The 13,673-nt window shown below is 39.7% G+C and overlaps 1 protein-coding gene across 1 annotated transcript; it reads left to right on the top strand.

The window, feature by feature from the left end:
• Positions 1–12,311: 12,311 nt before the first annotated feature.
• On the top strand, positions 12,312–13,395 carry LOC146668055 (5-hydroxytryptamine receptor 4). The gene has a single exon (XM_085408585.1). It carries the CDS (start codon positions 12,319–12,321, stop codon positions 13,393–13,395), a length of 1,077 nt encoding a protein of 358 aa, XP_085264711.1. The 5' UTR covers positions 12,312–12,318.
• The last annotated feature ends 278 nt before the right edge of the window (positions 13,396–13,673 follow it).

Here is a 13,673-nt window from a genome sequence, read left to right as displayed (position 1 = left end):
CAGACAGAAAAGCGGAACTAAGCAACACACACACACACACACACACACACACACACACACACACACACACACACACACACACACACACACACACACACACACACACACACACACACACACACACACATCAAGTAAGGGCAGAGGTAAAGAAGAAGTAAAGAATCATAAAATGATTATAAATACTTTGAGTCTGCGTCTTCTCTGTCCAGTAGAAGAATAAAAAGAACTGGGTTCAATAGGTTGTGTACAAAATTGTTTTTATTTACAAGTCACACTACACACCAAGCTCCACAACTTACAGTCTTATCTGTTCTGGAAAATGGGTCATATCCATACACTCCTTTTCTTAAACTCCAACAGTCAACACAAAACTAAAAAGATGTTGTAAAAAAGTATTTTTACAGGACATTATCCTGAGCTTTTACTTTATGTATGTCATATAAAATACTGGTGACTGCAAGTGCTTCCCCTTAGCCTTCTAGTAGATGCACTTGGTTAGAGATGGAGAATTGATAGGATTTTAGCAATTCTGACATTACAAAAGTCAAAAGACATTAAATTTGTGCAAATTAATTGCATGCTGTTTTGTGAAATGTTTGTGCATGTTGGAGATCGGTGTTCCTCAAAGAACAAAAGAAAATATTATTATTATTTTTGTACAAAACACTTCTCATAAAAGTAATGCAATACGTTACTTTTTAACTACTTCAAAGAGAAAGTTATTTATTATAGTACTTGTTACATTACTTTCGTATTGCTCTGTAAAACAGCTGAAACACACACACACACACACACACACACACAAAACATATTAAGGATTGTACATTAACATGAAACTGTTGTACACACACACACGTGAAGAGAGAGAGAGTATGCATAGTATGCAAACGGCTACCAAACAGCCATCATAATTCGTCATACAATGAGAACAGGACAAATCAACAGTCTGTTACTGTTGCTATTTTTACCATGTCTTCTTGGAGCAACTGTAATGCACATAATTTCCTTAGGGATTAATAAAGTATTCTGATTCTGATTGTTTCAGGATGACCTGCCATTATCCAATGACACATCTGCTTACCTGTATCTGTTGCTCGTTTCTCCTCCTCTTCTTTTCTCTTTTTTCTAAACTGAGCACCTGATGGCTTTGAACTTTTCTTGTCCATCTTCCATTGGTTTTAATTTTGCACTCCAGTATGACCACCCATCCATCAACTCAAGGATCACCACAACATGACCTAATAGACCTACACCTTAGTTCACAGATTCACTTTGTCTAGGGTTTATTTCTGGGATTTCACACAACCCAGGATTCAAATCATGAATACATAATGGGCTTGGATTTACAACATTATAAATGAAATGTGCTCTATTTGGAAGCAGCGGGTCTCCCTCCCCTTTCGACGGGTTGTGTGTGAGACTTTAAATCATCAAACTGAAAATTATAAATTTTAAATTGTTATTGATCCCTTTACCCCTGGTCCTAAAGTGTATATTTATTTTCTTACTCTTCTTATATATATTGTTTGTTTACTTGCACTGCTGTAACTGGAGCCTCGTTGTCTCGTCTCTCTATATGCTGGACTGTATGTAGTGGAGATGACAATAAAGTTTACTTTGACTTCAGCAGCAAGCAGGCGCACCGAAGGCTCTCGCGCTCATTTTTTGTGTACAGAATTACGAAAAAACATCGGTGCAAATTATAAGTCTGTATCATAATGTCTGGTGTTTTCGTGTTTGTTGGTTTGTTTTTATTTTGTTTTATTTTGCGAGTTGATTATTATTAGATGCTGCTCCAGCCAGCCAGAGAATTTTTTTTTTTTTTGCCGATGCCCGTGATGCTGCCCCCCACCACGATGCCGCCCCGGGCAACCGCCTGTGTATCTAAAACCGCTACTGCTAACGAGCAAAAATGCATTTTGAATGCTGAAAATTTGAAGATTTTGCCAAAAATGCTTAAAAATATTTCAAATGTCAAAAGCTTATTATCTTTCTTTTAGTATTTAGGTATGACCACAAAGCTGACAGCACCAAGCAAAGATGAAGACCAGCAGAAAGAGACTTCAAAGCAATCATCACATTGATCCTACTGTAGAAACATAAACAGAAATAGAAATGGTTGCTGATCATTAGCTTGTTACTTGTTGAAATTCAGGGTCTGGCTGCTGGGCAGGGGCTTAGCTTAGTGTTAGCATGCTGTCTGTGCCAAACTTGTGTTGGTAGCATAATGTAACTGTTTCTCTCCTGCATGCAGTTTGCCTTTCATCATTGTGCTCTCCTCCTTTTTTGCCAAAAAATAAAAGTAATATTCATATTCACGCTCTACACCACTACTTTCCTCCTCTGCCACAGCAACTGAAATCAGCAGATCAAAGCTCAAGTGCAAATGGAAAGCATAAGCAGTGATCAGACTAAATATTCCAAAGGATTGGTTCTCTATAAAAATCAGTTCTCGATTCCCATCCCTACCCATGGTGTAAATCTGAAAACCATAGGTGATTTTCAGAAAAGTACATTTCTGATCTTGAGTTTGGGATTTTTAGTAGATACACCTTTGGAATCAGTTTCAAAATCCTATATCATTTACTTCGTGAGATGTTGCATTCAAAAGATTATCAGAAAACTTGACCTTTGACCTTGTTGTTAAGGTCAACAAAATTCTTACTTATCCAAGATTTTTAGTAGATGCACCTATGGTATGAATTTAACAAATGAAATTGACAAGCTTGGCTGTCCATGTCACTGCCCACCCTTTTCAATAATAAGTTCAGTAAAGGACATCTGTATTCACTGATCAGCCCATTTTCCCAGGTTTTTGGCTGCTAGTCTTTTCTTTCACATCACTTTCCCCCACTGTAAAACAAATGCCAACATCATCACTGTAGTCCAATCATCTTGCTGCCTGCTTTCTTCAATTCAGTCAGCCTCCACTCTGCGTACTTTAATCGCCCTGCTCATCTTTCATTCGCTCTTGCAGTCTCCTTCATGCAAACCACTTCCTTCCCATCACTGTCTCACACAAGACACTCCACCCAAGCCTCCATCTTGTCTTTACCACCACCACCACCATCTAAACTCTGGGGGGTCACCCCTGGGATTTCATTCTTCTGTGATGGGCCATCAGAGTCTAATTGCCAAATAGCATAATTGAATTTTGTATATTTATAAATCATGTTCAGTTCCTTCTAATGAACTCTCTCCTTATTGAACGCTCACTTTTTAGTCATTGAGTATCAATATGAAAAAATGTTATAAAGCATCAAAACAAGCAGGCTTCTAACACTAGCAGTCTTTTCTTAGATTTAACAGGTAAGCTTCTGGGATACACATGTTTTTAGTAGTGCAATTAGCAAATTGTTACATGTGAATTTGTCTTGCCTTACCATTTGTGCAATATAAGAAATTAGGCTATTTCTCCACAGAAAATGGCCTTAATCTTAGAGGAGATTTGAGAGAACAGTTGATGAAAACATTAAACTGTTTCTAAGGACATTTTAAAACAAGAAACTTTTATAATGTTGCCATTTAAAGTTTGATTAGGATTGAGAGAAACTAGTAATACTACTACTACTAATAATAATAACGATTAATAATTTAGGATTGTAAATCCTTTTATCACTAATGAAAATAAATATGCTTACATTTATCTGAAGGAACTGCTTTAAAAAAACCAGACAAATAAGCTACATGCATAAATGTGTTGTATGTTCCTCAGCAACTGTTGATTGCAGACCGTGGGAGGAATCCACTCACCAATTTACTGTTTGGGAAAAATATATAGTTTATTTAAACAGTAATGACTTTGTTGTTTGTGCATACATAATGCGTATAACAATAATAATGTATAATTTAATGATTGTTGCATTTGATTTATGTTCTCATTGTCTATATGTAATGAGAATGGCATGCCAGAAGAGGGCTGCATTAACCCAAGAATTAGTCCCTGAAATTCAAGAGTTTTGGGGCTCTGTAAGACAAGGTTAAACTGCCCTTATATCAACAGGCAGTGACCACAAGTTGAAAAGATTTTATAGAAAACAAAAATCAAATTATGTATACAGAGGAGTGCAGCATTTCTCACAATTCTGAAATGTAATTTAATTACTTAAGAGTACCACTTTTTCAAAACCAGCAGTGGTCTGTGTGACCCATAACTATTTGGTAAATAACTTTTCATTTGGGGAAGATGGTGGAGCATGTCATCTACCAATCTAATCGTTGGCTCTTCCTGCCCATGAGTCAAAGTATTTGTGAGCAAAATACTGACCCTCCAGTTGTCCCCAAACCATCCATCGTGTGTGTATGAATGTTACTCAAAGTTCCAAGGTATAGATAAAAGCACTGTATGAATGTGTGTGTGAATGCCTTAAGTTGAAAGCACCTTGGGAAGGTGCTATGTAAGTGCAAGTCCATTCCACATCCACATTTAAACGATATCAACCAACTCAAGTCAAATTCTGGCCAGTATTTCACCCACACTCTTCCGCTGTCATGTTTCTCACGATAAGAACACACAAAAGGACTAACAGTGATGCTGGAACCCATTGTCGGATGAGAACGTGTTGCATTGTCAGCTGTGGAGCACTGAGGCTGGTGAAATACAGGATGACAACAGGGGGTTTAAGGAAATGTTAACTTGACTTTCCCTGCCAAATGTAAATATGCTGACATCTTTTCTCTTCGCATTCAAAAATACATTTTGAGATTGTTTTAGTTTTGAACCCAGCCACTGATGAAGAAGTTCTTGCCTCTGTGCAGTTCTCTTCATGGCATAGCCTGGGACGGTGAAATATGGTAAGGGTGAAGAAAAGCAAACATTTCTGTTAATCCTCCTCCACATTCTTTAGATGAAATGGAAGGATGGATTAGGACAATATGCAAGGTGAGCATATTCACCTTAAATGTACCAAGCAGTGGGGCGAAAACAGTGGATTCTCTCATAACACTTTGCCAACAGGAAAAAAGGAGAGGGAGAGACAGTCACACCAAGACACTCTCAAGAACTATTCCCTTAATAGACACACTACCTCGACCACCAATACCGCCGCACACATGGATGCAGCTGCAGCAAAACTTAGTCAGCTATTCTTTTAGATTTTAAAAGTTTTCCATTTACCACAAAATTGCTCAGAAAGAAAAATACCAAAACTATGAACACCAAACCTGCTTACTAATCTCCGTCATCTTTTGGGCAGTCCACTAGCAATAATCCTACAATGTATGCTCTTAAATCACCAGCTGTCATCATTGTCAGCATTGTCATGCTGAAAAGCAGATGAAAATGAAAATCAGAAAATTGCCAATCAGATGCTTTTCTGAAGGTTTTGCATGGTGAATCTTAATTCTAACAAGAACATCTCCAATGTAATGTAACCCTAATGCATGACAGAACCTCCACTATGTTTTACAGATGGCTATAGACACTGAGTGTCCCGCTTTCCTGATCCCCTGTGTTTCATACTGATGATGATTTGAATGAGAAATTTCAGATTTGACTTCATGTCTCCCTAGGATCTGTTGCATCTGATTATCAGTCCAGTTGTTGCATAATTTGGCATAGTTCGACCCCTTCTCCCTGTTTTCCTTCCTTAACAATGTTTCCTTGACAACCAATCTGATGAAGACCATTTGTGATAAAGGTTTCTGATAAAGTAGCTGTATCATTCACAAAAAAGAAAAGAGAGCTGACTCAAGAAAAAAAATCTCTTTAAATATATTCACTATGGAAGAAGATAAACACACTTTTCAATTACTTGAAGACATTTCACCTCTCATCCGAGAAGCTTCTTCAGTTCTAAGGTCAAATGGTGGAGAGTCCCAGATATAAACCTAGTGGGAGTATCCCCCCACAGAGGGACAAAAGGACCCCCTGATGATCCTCTAATCGCCTGGGCCAAGGTGTGAAACTGGGTGTGGGTCCCAATCAGCCAGAGTTTCGGGTGAGCTCATTGTGAAACCTGGCCCCACCTTATCATGCGAATTCCTGAGATCAGATGGCCCAGGATGTGAGTGGGCGTTAAGGCGTCTGGGAAGGGATCTCAAAGCTGGATTATAGATGGCAGAGAGTTGGTGTCATAAACCCCCGCCTCTGTTCAAAGATGGTCGCTCACAGTGGACATAGATGGCTTCTTTCACTCTTCTCTGTCCTCTCTGTCCAAAATGTGAACATTGGCATCCTTGAAGGAGTGTCCTTTATCCTTAAGATGCAGATGGACTGCTGAGTCTTGTCCTGTGGAGGTTGCTCTTCTATGTTGTGCCATGCGCTTGTGAAGTGGCTGTTTGGTCTCTCCAATGTAGAGATCTATGCATTCCTCGCTGCACTGTACAGCATACACCACATTGTTAAGTCTGTGTTTTGGAGTTTTGTCTTTCGGGTGAACCAGTTTTTGTCTGAGCGTGTTGCTGGGTCTGAAATGCACTGGGATGTCATGCTTGGAGACTCCTGAGTTTTTCTGATACACCGGCTACATAGGGGATGACAATGTTGTTGCGTCTGTCTTTCTTATCCTCCCTCGCTGGTGTCTGGTCTTCTTTTCTGTGCCTCTTTGCTGACTTTAAGAACGCCCATTTAGGATAACCGCATGTTTTGAGTGCTTCCTTTACATGTGTGTGTTCCTTCTTTTTTCCTTCAGGCTTAGAGGGAACATGTTCTGCCCGGTGCTCTAGGGTCCTAATTACTCCAAGTTTGTGTTCCAGAGGGTGATGGGAGTCAAAGCGGAGGTACTGGTCCGTGTGTGTGGGCTTCCGGTAAACCTCGATGTTGAGGTTGCCGTTCTCCTCAATGTGCACAGCGCAGTCCAGGAAAGGCAAACAGTCATCCTTTGTGTCTTCCCTGGTGAACTTGATGTTTTTATCCACAGCGTTGATGTGCGCAGTGAAGGATTCCACTTCTTGTGTCTTGATTTTGACCCAGGTGTCGTCTACATATCTGTACCAGTGGCTGGGTACTCTTCCTTTGAAAGAGCCAAGAGCCTTCCTTTCCACTTCCTCCATGTAAAGGTTGGCTACAATAGGTGACACGGGGGAGCCCATGGCACAGCCATGTTTTTGTCTGTAAAAGCCTTCGTTGTATTTGAAATATGTAGTGGTGAGGCAGAGGTCTAACAGTGTGCAAATCTGATCGGGTGTGAAGTTGGTCCTGTCCTCCAAGGAGCTGTCTTCTTGTAGTCGTTTTCTGACAGTCTCCACGGCCTCCGTGGTGGGTATGCAAGTGAAGAGAGAGACTACATCAAAGGACACCATGGTTTCATCTGGATCCACGGTAAGTTTCTGGACCTTGTCGGTGAAGTCGGTGGAGTTCTTGATGTGGTGTGGGGTGTTCCCCACGTGAGGAGCAAGGATGGTAGCAAGGTGTTTAGCAATGTTATAAGTGGCTGAGTTTATGCTACTGACTATGGGTCTGAGTGGGACAGCTTCCTTGTGGATTTTAGGAAGTCCGTAAATGCAGGGTATGGCATCCCCTGGGTAAAGGCGGTGATATGTAAGGCGGTCAATAATTTTGTCCTTTTCAAAGTCTTGAAGGCAAGCTATAACTTTCTTTTTGTAGCTGCTTGTGGGGTCTTGCTTTAAGGCTTCGTAGGTATTGTTGTCACTGAGGAGAGTAGTGATCTTTGTATGGTAATCTGTAGTGTTTAGGACCACGGTGCATCTTCCCTTATCAGCTGGTAAAACAGTGATGTTGTGGTCTTTGCTCAGGGAAGCGACGGCCTTCTTTTCCTGTATTGTGAAGTTGGATGGAGGGACTTTGGCACTGGAGAGCGTGGCTGAGACTTTCATCCTGATTTGCTCTGCTTCTGTCTGTGATAATTTATTAATCCGTATGGCAGATTCTGTGGCTGTGATGAGGTCCACTATGGGCAACTGTTGTGGAGAAATGGCAAATCTGAGTCCTTTGGCTAATACTCTCTTTTCAGGTTCAGTGAGAATTCTGTCTGAAAAGTTCTTAACCCATTTCTCCTGACTGTCTTCAGGTGTGTTTTCTTCTCTGGGTTGTGTAGGTTCAGGATGAGGAGTGTGTGTTTTTGAAAGCAATGTGTGAAATTTCCTGCATTGTCTTTCTTTTCCTTTATAGTGTTGGGCCCGCTGAGCCTTGTCCACAAACTTGTAAACCTCTTCTAAGATTGGAGAGGGTAGAAGGATTTCCAGTTCCTGCAGGGTCTGGCTGATCTTGATCTGGAGGGCATCTATGGTGAAATGGACCTGTCTTATCCTTTCACTTAAAAGGTGATTTTGTGCTCTCTGCAGAATCAAGAAGACCAGACACCAGCGAGGGAGGATAAGAAGGACAGACGCAACAACATTGTCATCCCCTATGTAGCCGGTGTATCAGAAAAACTCAGGAGGGTTTTCTCCAAGCATGACATCCCGGTGCATTTCAGACCCAGCAACACGCTCAGACAAAAACTGGTTCACCCGAAAGACAAAACTCCAAAACACAGACTTAACAATGTGGTGTATGCTGTACAGTGCAGCGAGGAATGCTCAGACCTCTACGTTGGAGAGACCAAACAGCCACTTCACAAGCGCATGGCACAACACAGAAGAGCAACCTCCACAGGACAAGACTCAGCAATCCATCTGCATCTTAAGGATAAAGGACACTCCTTCGAGGATGCCAATGTTCACATTTTGGACAGAGAGGACAGATGGTTTGAAAGAGGAGTGGAAGAAGCCATCTATGTCCACTGTGAGCGACCATCTTTGAACAGAGGCGGGGGTTTACGACACAACTCTCTGCCATCTATAATCCAGTTTTGAGATCCCTTCCCAGACGCCTTAACGCCCACTCACATCCTGGGCCATCTGATCTCAGGAATTCGCATGATAAGGTGGGGCCAGGTTTCACAATGAGCTCACCCGAAACTCTGGCTGATTGGGACCCACACCCAGTTTCACACCTTGGCTCAGGCGATTAGAGGATCATCAGGGGGTCCTTTTGTCCCTCTGTGGGGGGATACTCCCACTAGGTTTATATCTGGGACTCTCCACCATTTGACCTTAGAACTGAAGAAGCTTCTCGGATGAGACGTGAAACGTCTTCAAGTAACTTAAAGAAGTCCAGACGCTTTTCTTTGCAAGCTCCTTTGACTACGATGACCTGGATGACTGAGAACCTTCACAGACACACTTTTCAATTCTTCGAATTTAAATTTGTACAATTTGAAATGGTGATTATATAAATTAGGACAAATTTAAATGATCAAATAATAAAAATATTGTCTCATTATTAAATATTACAGTATTGATAATGAAATGCGTAACCAAATAAGAAGGGTCATTTTATTTGCAGTCGAGTACAAGAAACAAAGCACTGGAATCACTGTCTCCTCACTTTACTCTCACAAACAAAAGAACAGATGTGTGGTAGTCTACCCCGCCTACAAAGAACACTTGCATTACACATATGAATGACTGGTAAAAAAAAACAAAACACTAATTATTGAGGCAATCTGCCTTTTATTGCACCCTTCATTAAAAATTCCCCCATGTTTAATTAGAACACGTCCGCCACACATGAAATACGCCTGTCATTGGCTGAGGCCCAAGGTATTCAAGCTCGGCAGGATTGGCTGTGGTCGACTGCGCGCTTAAACGCATGAAAGGGATGATGAGAGATGTTTGAAGGGTTTGTAGCAAATGGAGTTTCACAAATATGAAACTGATTTAAAGTATGAAATCAGATAATTGAATAAATCATTTGCTAATTATTTCATCAAATTGAATTTGTTTTGTTTTTTAATTATTATTTCACTGTTTCTAATAGCAAATTTGATTCTTAAAATTACTTTTATATTGTTTTGAATGATCCTAACTTGCTTTGAAAACTTGCTGACCTCGGTTTTTTCAGTTGCAGACTAGTCACCCCTGATAAAGTTACAGCAGTCTTTCCTGAAGCGAAAATAAATAAGTCCATTTAATAGTTTGGGTATTTTACAAAAATATCATTCACATATTTACCTCCTGTACTAGGAGCCAATGACTTCTAGATCTTTAAAATATGCTTTGACCTATCCATATGGAATTGCTTACTTTAAAAAAAGAGGTTTTTTTTATGTTTTACTGTATTACTTGGGTGTCAGATATGTTCTATTTTTTTTTTAATTGTTCTAAACCACATAATGTCTTTTGTGCCGCTGTGCACACATCAGAAAATCTTTTAAAAAAAATCTAAAACAAAAAAAAATGGTTTCCTTTTTTACATTCATTTGAATTGTGTTAGCAGGGGAGTTGGCAAGGCAAGGCATTTAATTAGTGTGGTTATTGTTGCATGTATTCATTACAGCCCGCTTCCTCTACTATCTCTCTCGTCGGTGTAAATCTAAGGCTGACAGAGCTGCAGTATGACACACACAAGAGCAGACGATCATTTTTCTTCATCACAGGTGAGTGTCATTTTTTTAACCTGTTTTTCTATGAGCGCCAGTGAAGGGAAATTGTTATAATAAACAAAACGGTTTATTTAGTGAGCGCTAACCCTGACTGAAATGTTTACAGCTTTAAATAAGCTTAGTTAAACTGTAACCAAGTTGTTCTTTGTTCTGATAGAATCCCTGTGATGTTGTGAGTTGAAGCATTTATATTCGAGATGAAAAATGGGGCTTCACCCCTATATAATTTGTAATTAAGATTGTGCAAAATAATGCAAGTGCTTTGTTTGATCATTATGACAGAAAGATGTGAAGATAAAAAATAAAAATACATAATCCTTCACCAGGAATAATATAAATCAACTGACAGATCATTTTTTGCTAGATAGGACTATTATCAGACCCAGATGCAAATATATAGCTGTTGCACAAATGATTATAGGCTGGAAGTACAATAAATAGAAAAATGAGAGAATGAAAAGATCAAATGATGCGTGCAGGGCCGTGAACATGACTCTTCCTACACATTTTAGCTGAATGCTGAACTGCCTTCTATTTCTTTGATGAGGTAGGTGCTACAGTAAAACTGCTTTTCCAGAATAAATGGTCAACAGTGCAAATAAACAGACTTTCTGATACAGCAAAAACCAGTATGGACATAAAGGTATATAAAATTGTACTATAAAAAGTTGAGAAGTGTTTTTTTTTAACCCACTAATTGCAGCAAGCAAAAGAAGACTTTAAAAAAAATCATTATCAAAATGGTCTAAGTAGTAGTAACTTACTACTGAAAGTTAAAGCAGCTGAGTTATGTGTGGTATCACTTGTTGTGTTAATCTGTACAGTAATGTGCATAAAGACCAGGAACTCCTCATTAAGATAAGCTCTGTGACCTCAGCACTTATTCAAGAACTGCGTCCCAACTGTCTGAAGAACAGCGCTTTCTAATTTTGTTTTGCACCTCTTAACTTTTTTGGTTCTGTCATAATTTAATAATAATTTAAATAATATATTTTCTAGTTGTGATTATATTCTTTTTTTAGTTATCATATTCTTTATCACAAATGCTAAAATACACAGTAAGTAACTTTTTCAGCAACTCAGGTTCAGATTTTCTCAATTTGTGACTAATTAGAGACTAATGTTCAAAGTTATCATCATTTCAACTGAAACGGGACACTAACTTTTTTTTTTCCTTAAGTGCTGATGATTTGTAATTTTATAATGCACAGTGGCCTTGTTCTATATAACAAGTAATTCAAGTTGCAGTATTTACAGTGTTGATGGGTGTAAAATGGTTTCAAAAAAGGTGTTTTGTTTAATTTTTAAAATGGGTTGGTCAAGAACCAGATAGAGGGGAGCATTGGAAATAAATATCAGTCCAAACAATGTCTTAATACCTCCTACCTCGACATGGATTACAAGACATGGTTGCACTGTAATACTGTAATTTTGCTTTTTTGTTTTCATAAAAGTGACTCTAAATCCACCTACTTTTGGAGAATTTGGAGAATTCACTTCCCTCTGAAGGTATTCAAACTATTGTCTGATGCATTAAGCCTTTTTTTTTTAAATGTCCAGTCGTGATTTTGTAAATAAAATGTAATATAACCTTTCAATCATTATAACAACATCTGTGTTGATTAGAAGACCACCCGGTATTGTTAGCCACAGCAAGCAAAGAGATTGTGTGTTAGATACGCCCCCTGCTCTGAGAACAAGCTTTTCAGGCCCATGGTCTCTTGTGATTTATATGGCAAACCAAAGTTCACTGTTCAAAGATTTACTGATAAAAAGTAGCCCCGGAGCTGCATTTCAGCCTGAAACAAACAGGATTCTGGGTGGTTTGTCCACTTTTTCATTGTTAATGTGCCATAGAGTGGTGCTATGAAATGCCTTGAAGTAATTATTTCCAATTCTCTCTGTATGTTTTGACAGGTTTGATTAGGCCATGGATAACAGCACCTTGGGATGGCTCGGAGATGATAACACATCTCTTCAACTTGAACTTCAATCGTGTACTTTATTGAGGCATCGGGTCTCTCGCATTTTCCTGTATGCTTTCCTGTCGGTTGGCATCATCTGCACAGTTGTGGGCAACTTCCTGGTGGTCTTGTCCATTGCTTACTTCAAGCAGCTGCAGTCCCCCACAAACTGCTTCGTCATGTCCCTGGCAGTGGCTGACTGCCTAGTTGGCCTTGTAGTGATGCCTTATAGTATGATTCGAACTGTGGAGGGGTGCTGGTACTTTGGTTCTCTTTTTTGTCGGATACACTCTAGCCTAGATGTTATGCTCTGCACTGCCTCCATATTTCATCTCAGCTGCATCGCCTTCGACCGTTACTATGCTGTCTGTAACCCTCTAGTTTACTCGTTAAAGATGAGCCACAGGCGGGTAGCTCTCCTCATTGCTGTATGTTGGCTTGTCCCCATACTCATTTCCTTTGGCCCCATTATGCTAGACCTTCATGTTGCTGGTGTAGACATGGTGATTCCTAAAGATTTATGTGTGTTCTTGGTCAGTCGCATTTATGCTGTCATGGCTTCTTTAGTAGCCTTTTACCTGCCCATGGCAATCATGCTAGTAGCCTACTGGAAGATCTTCAAAGCTGCCAAGCGGCAGGCCAGGCAGATCAGTGCCATGGAAAGCCAGATGGCTGCTGGAGTGGGTAAAGACTCAAGCAAGAAAAAAAGACACAGGAATGCCATGAAGAGGGAGAGAAAGGCAGCAAAAACTTTAGGTATCATCATGGGAGTTTTTCTCATCTTCTGGATGCCCTTCTTTACTGTCAACATCGTGGACCCGTTCATTGAATACAGCACAGAGGTGGTCCTCTGGGATCTCTTTCTGTGGTTAGGGTATATCAACTCATCCCTAAACCCTTTCCTGTATGGTTTGTTCAATCGCTCCTTTCGGAGGGCGTTCCTCATGTTTATGGGCTGCAGGGTATGCCTGCCCGGATCATCCCCAGGGATGGAATTATCACATACTCGAAAAGAGGCAAATGAATGTGCAGAGCAATCCTAAAATAGTATCTATAAATGTAGGTGTAGATATTTCAACAAACAGTGAGGGCTACTTTTTTTTAAATCAACAACATTACTCTCGGACTACTTCAGCCACAGTTTCTGTTAACAGCAAGGCAAAATATGCTTAAAACTGAAAGAATATCATTAACTGTGACCTGTCCACTAATGAGGGTGGGTTTAAAACTATGCCTTCAACCATTATGTAAGAATTTGTTCCCAGCCTATGGGTTCATTTTCATAAAAAATTACATTATTCATTTTTCTTGTTATTATTAT

Source organism: Rhamphochromis longiceps, linkage group LG6 (genome assembly GCF_057381845.1).
Source record: "Rhamphochromis longiceps isolate RC_006_pf linkage group LG6, R_longiceps_female_GT1.1, whole genome shotgun sequence".
NCBI lineage: Eukaryota > Metazoa > Chordata > Actinopteri > Cichliformes > Cichlidae > Rhamphochromis > Rhamphochromis longiceps.
Note: the sequence above shows the minus strand (reverse complement) of the source record. Positions and strands in the feature narration are given on the sequence as shown.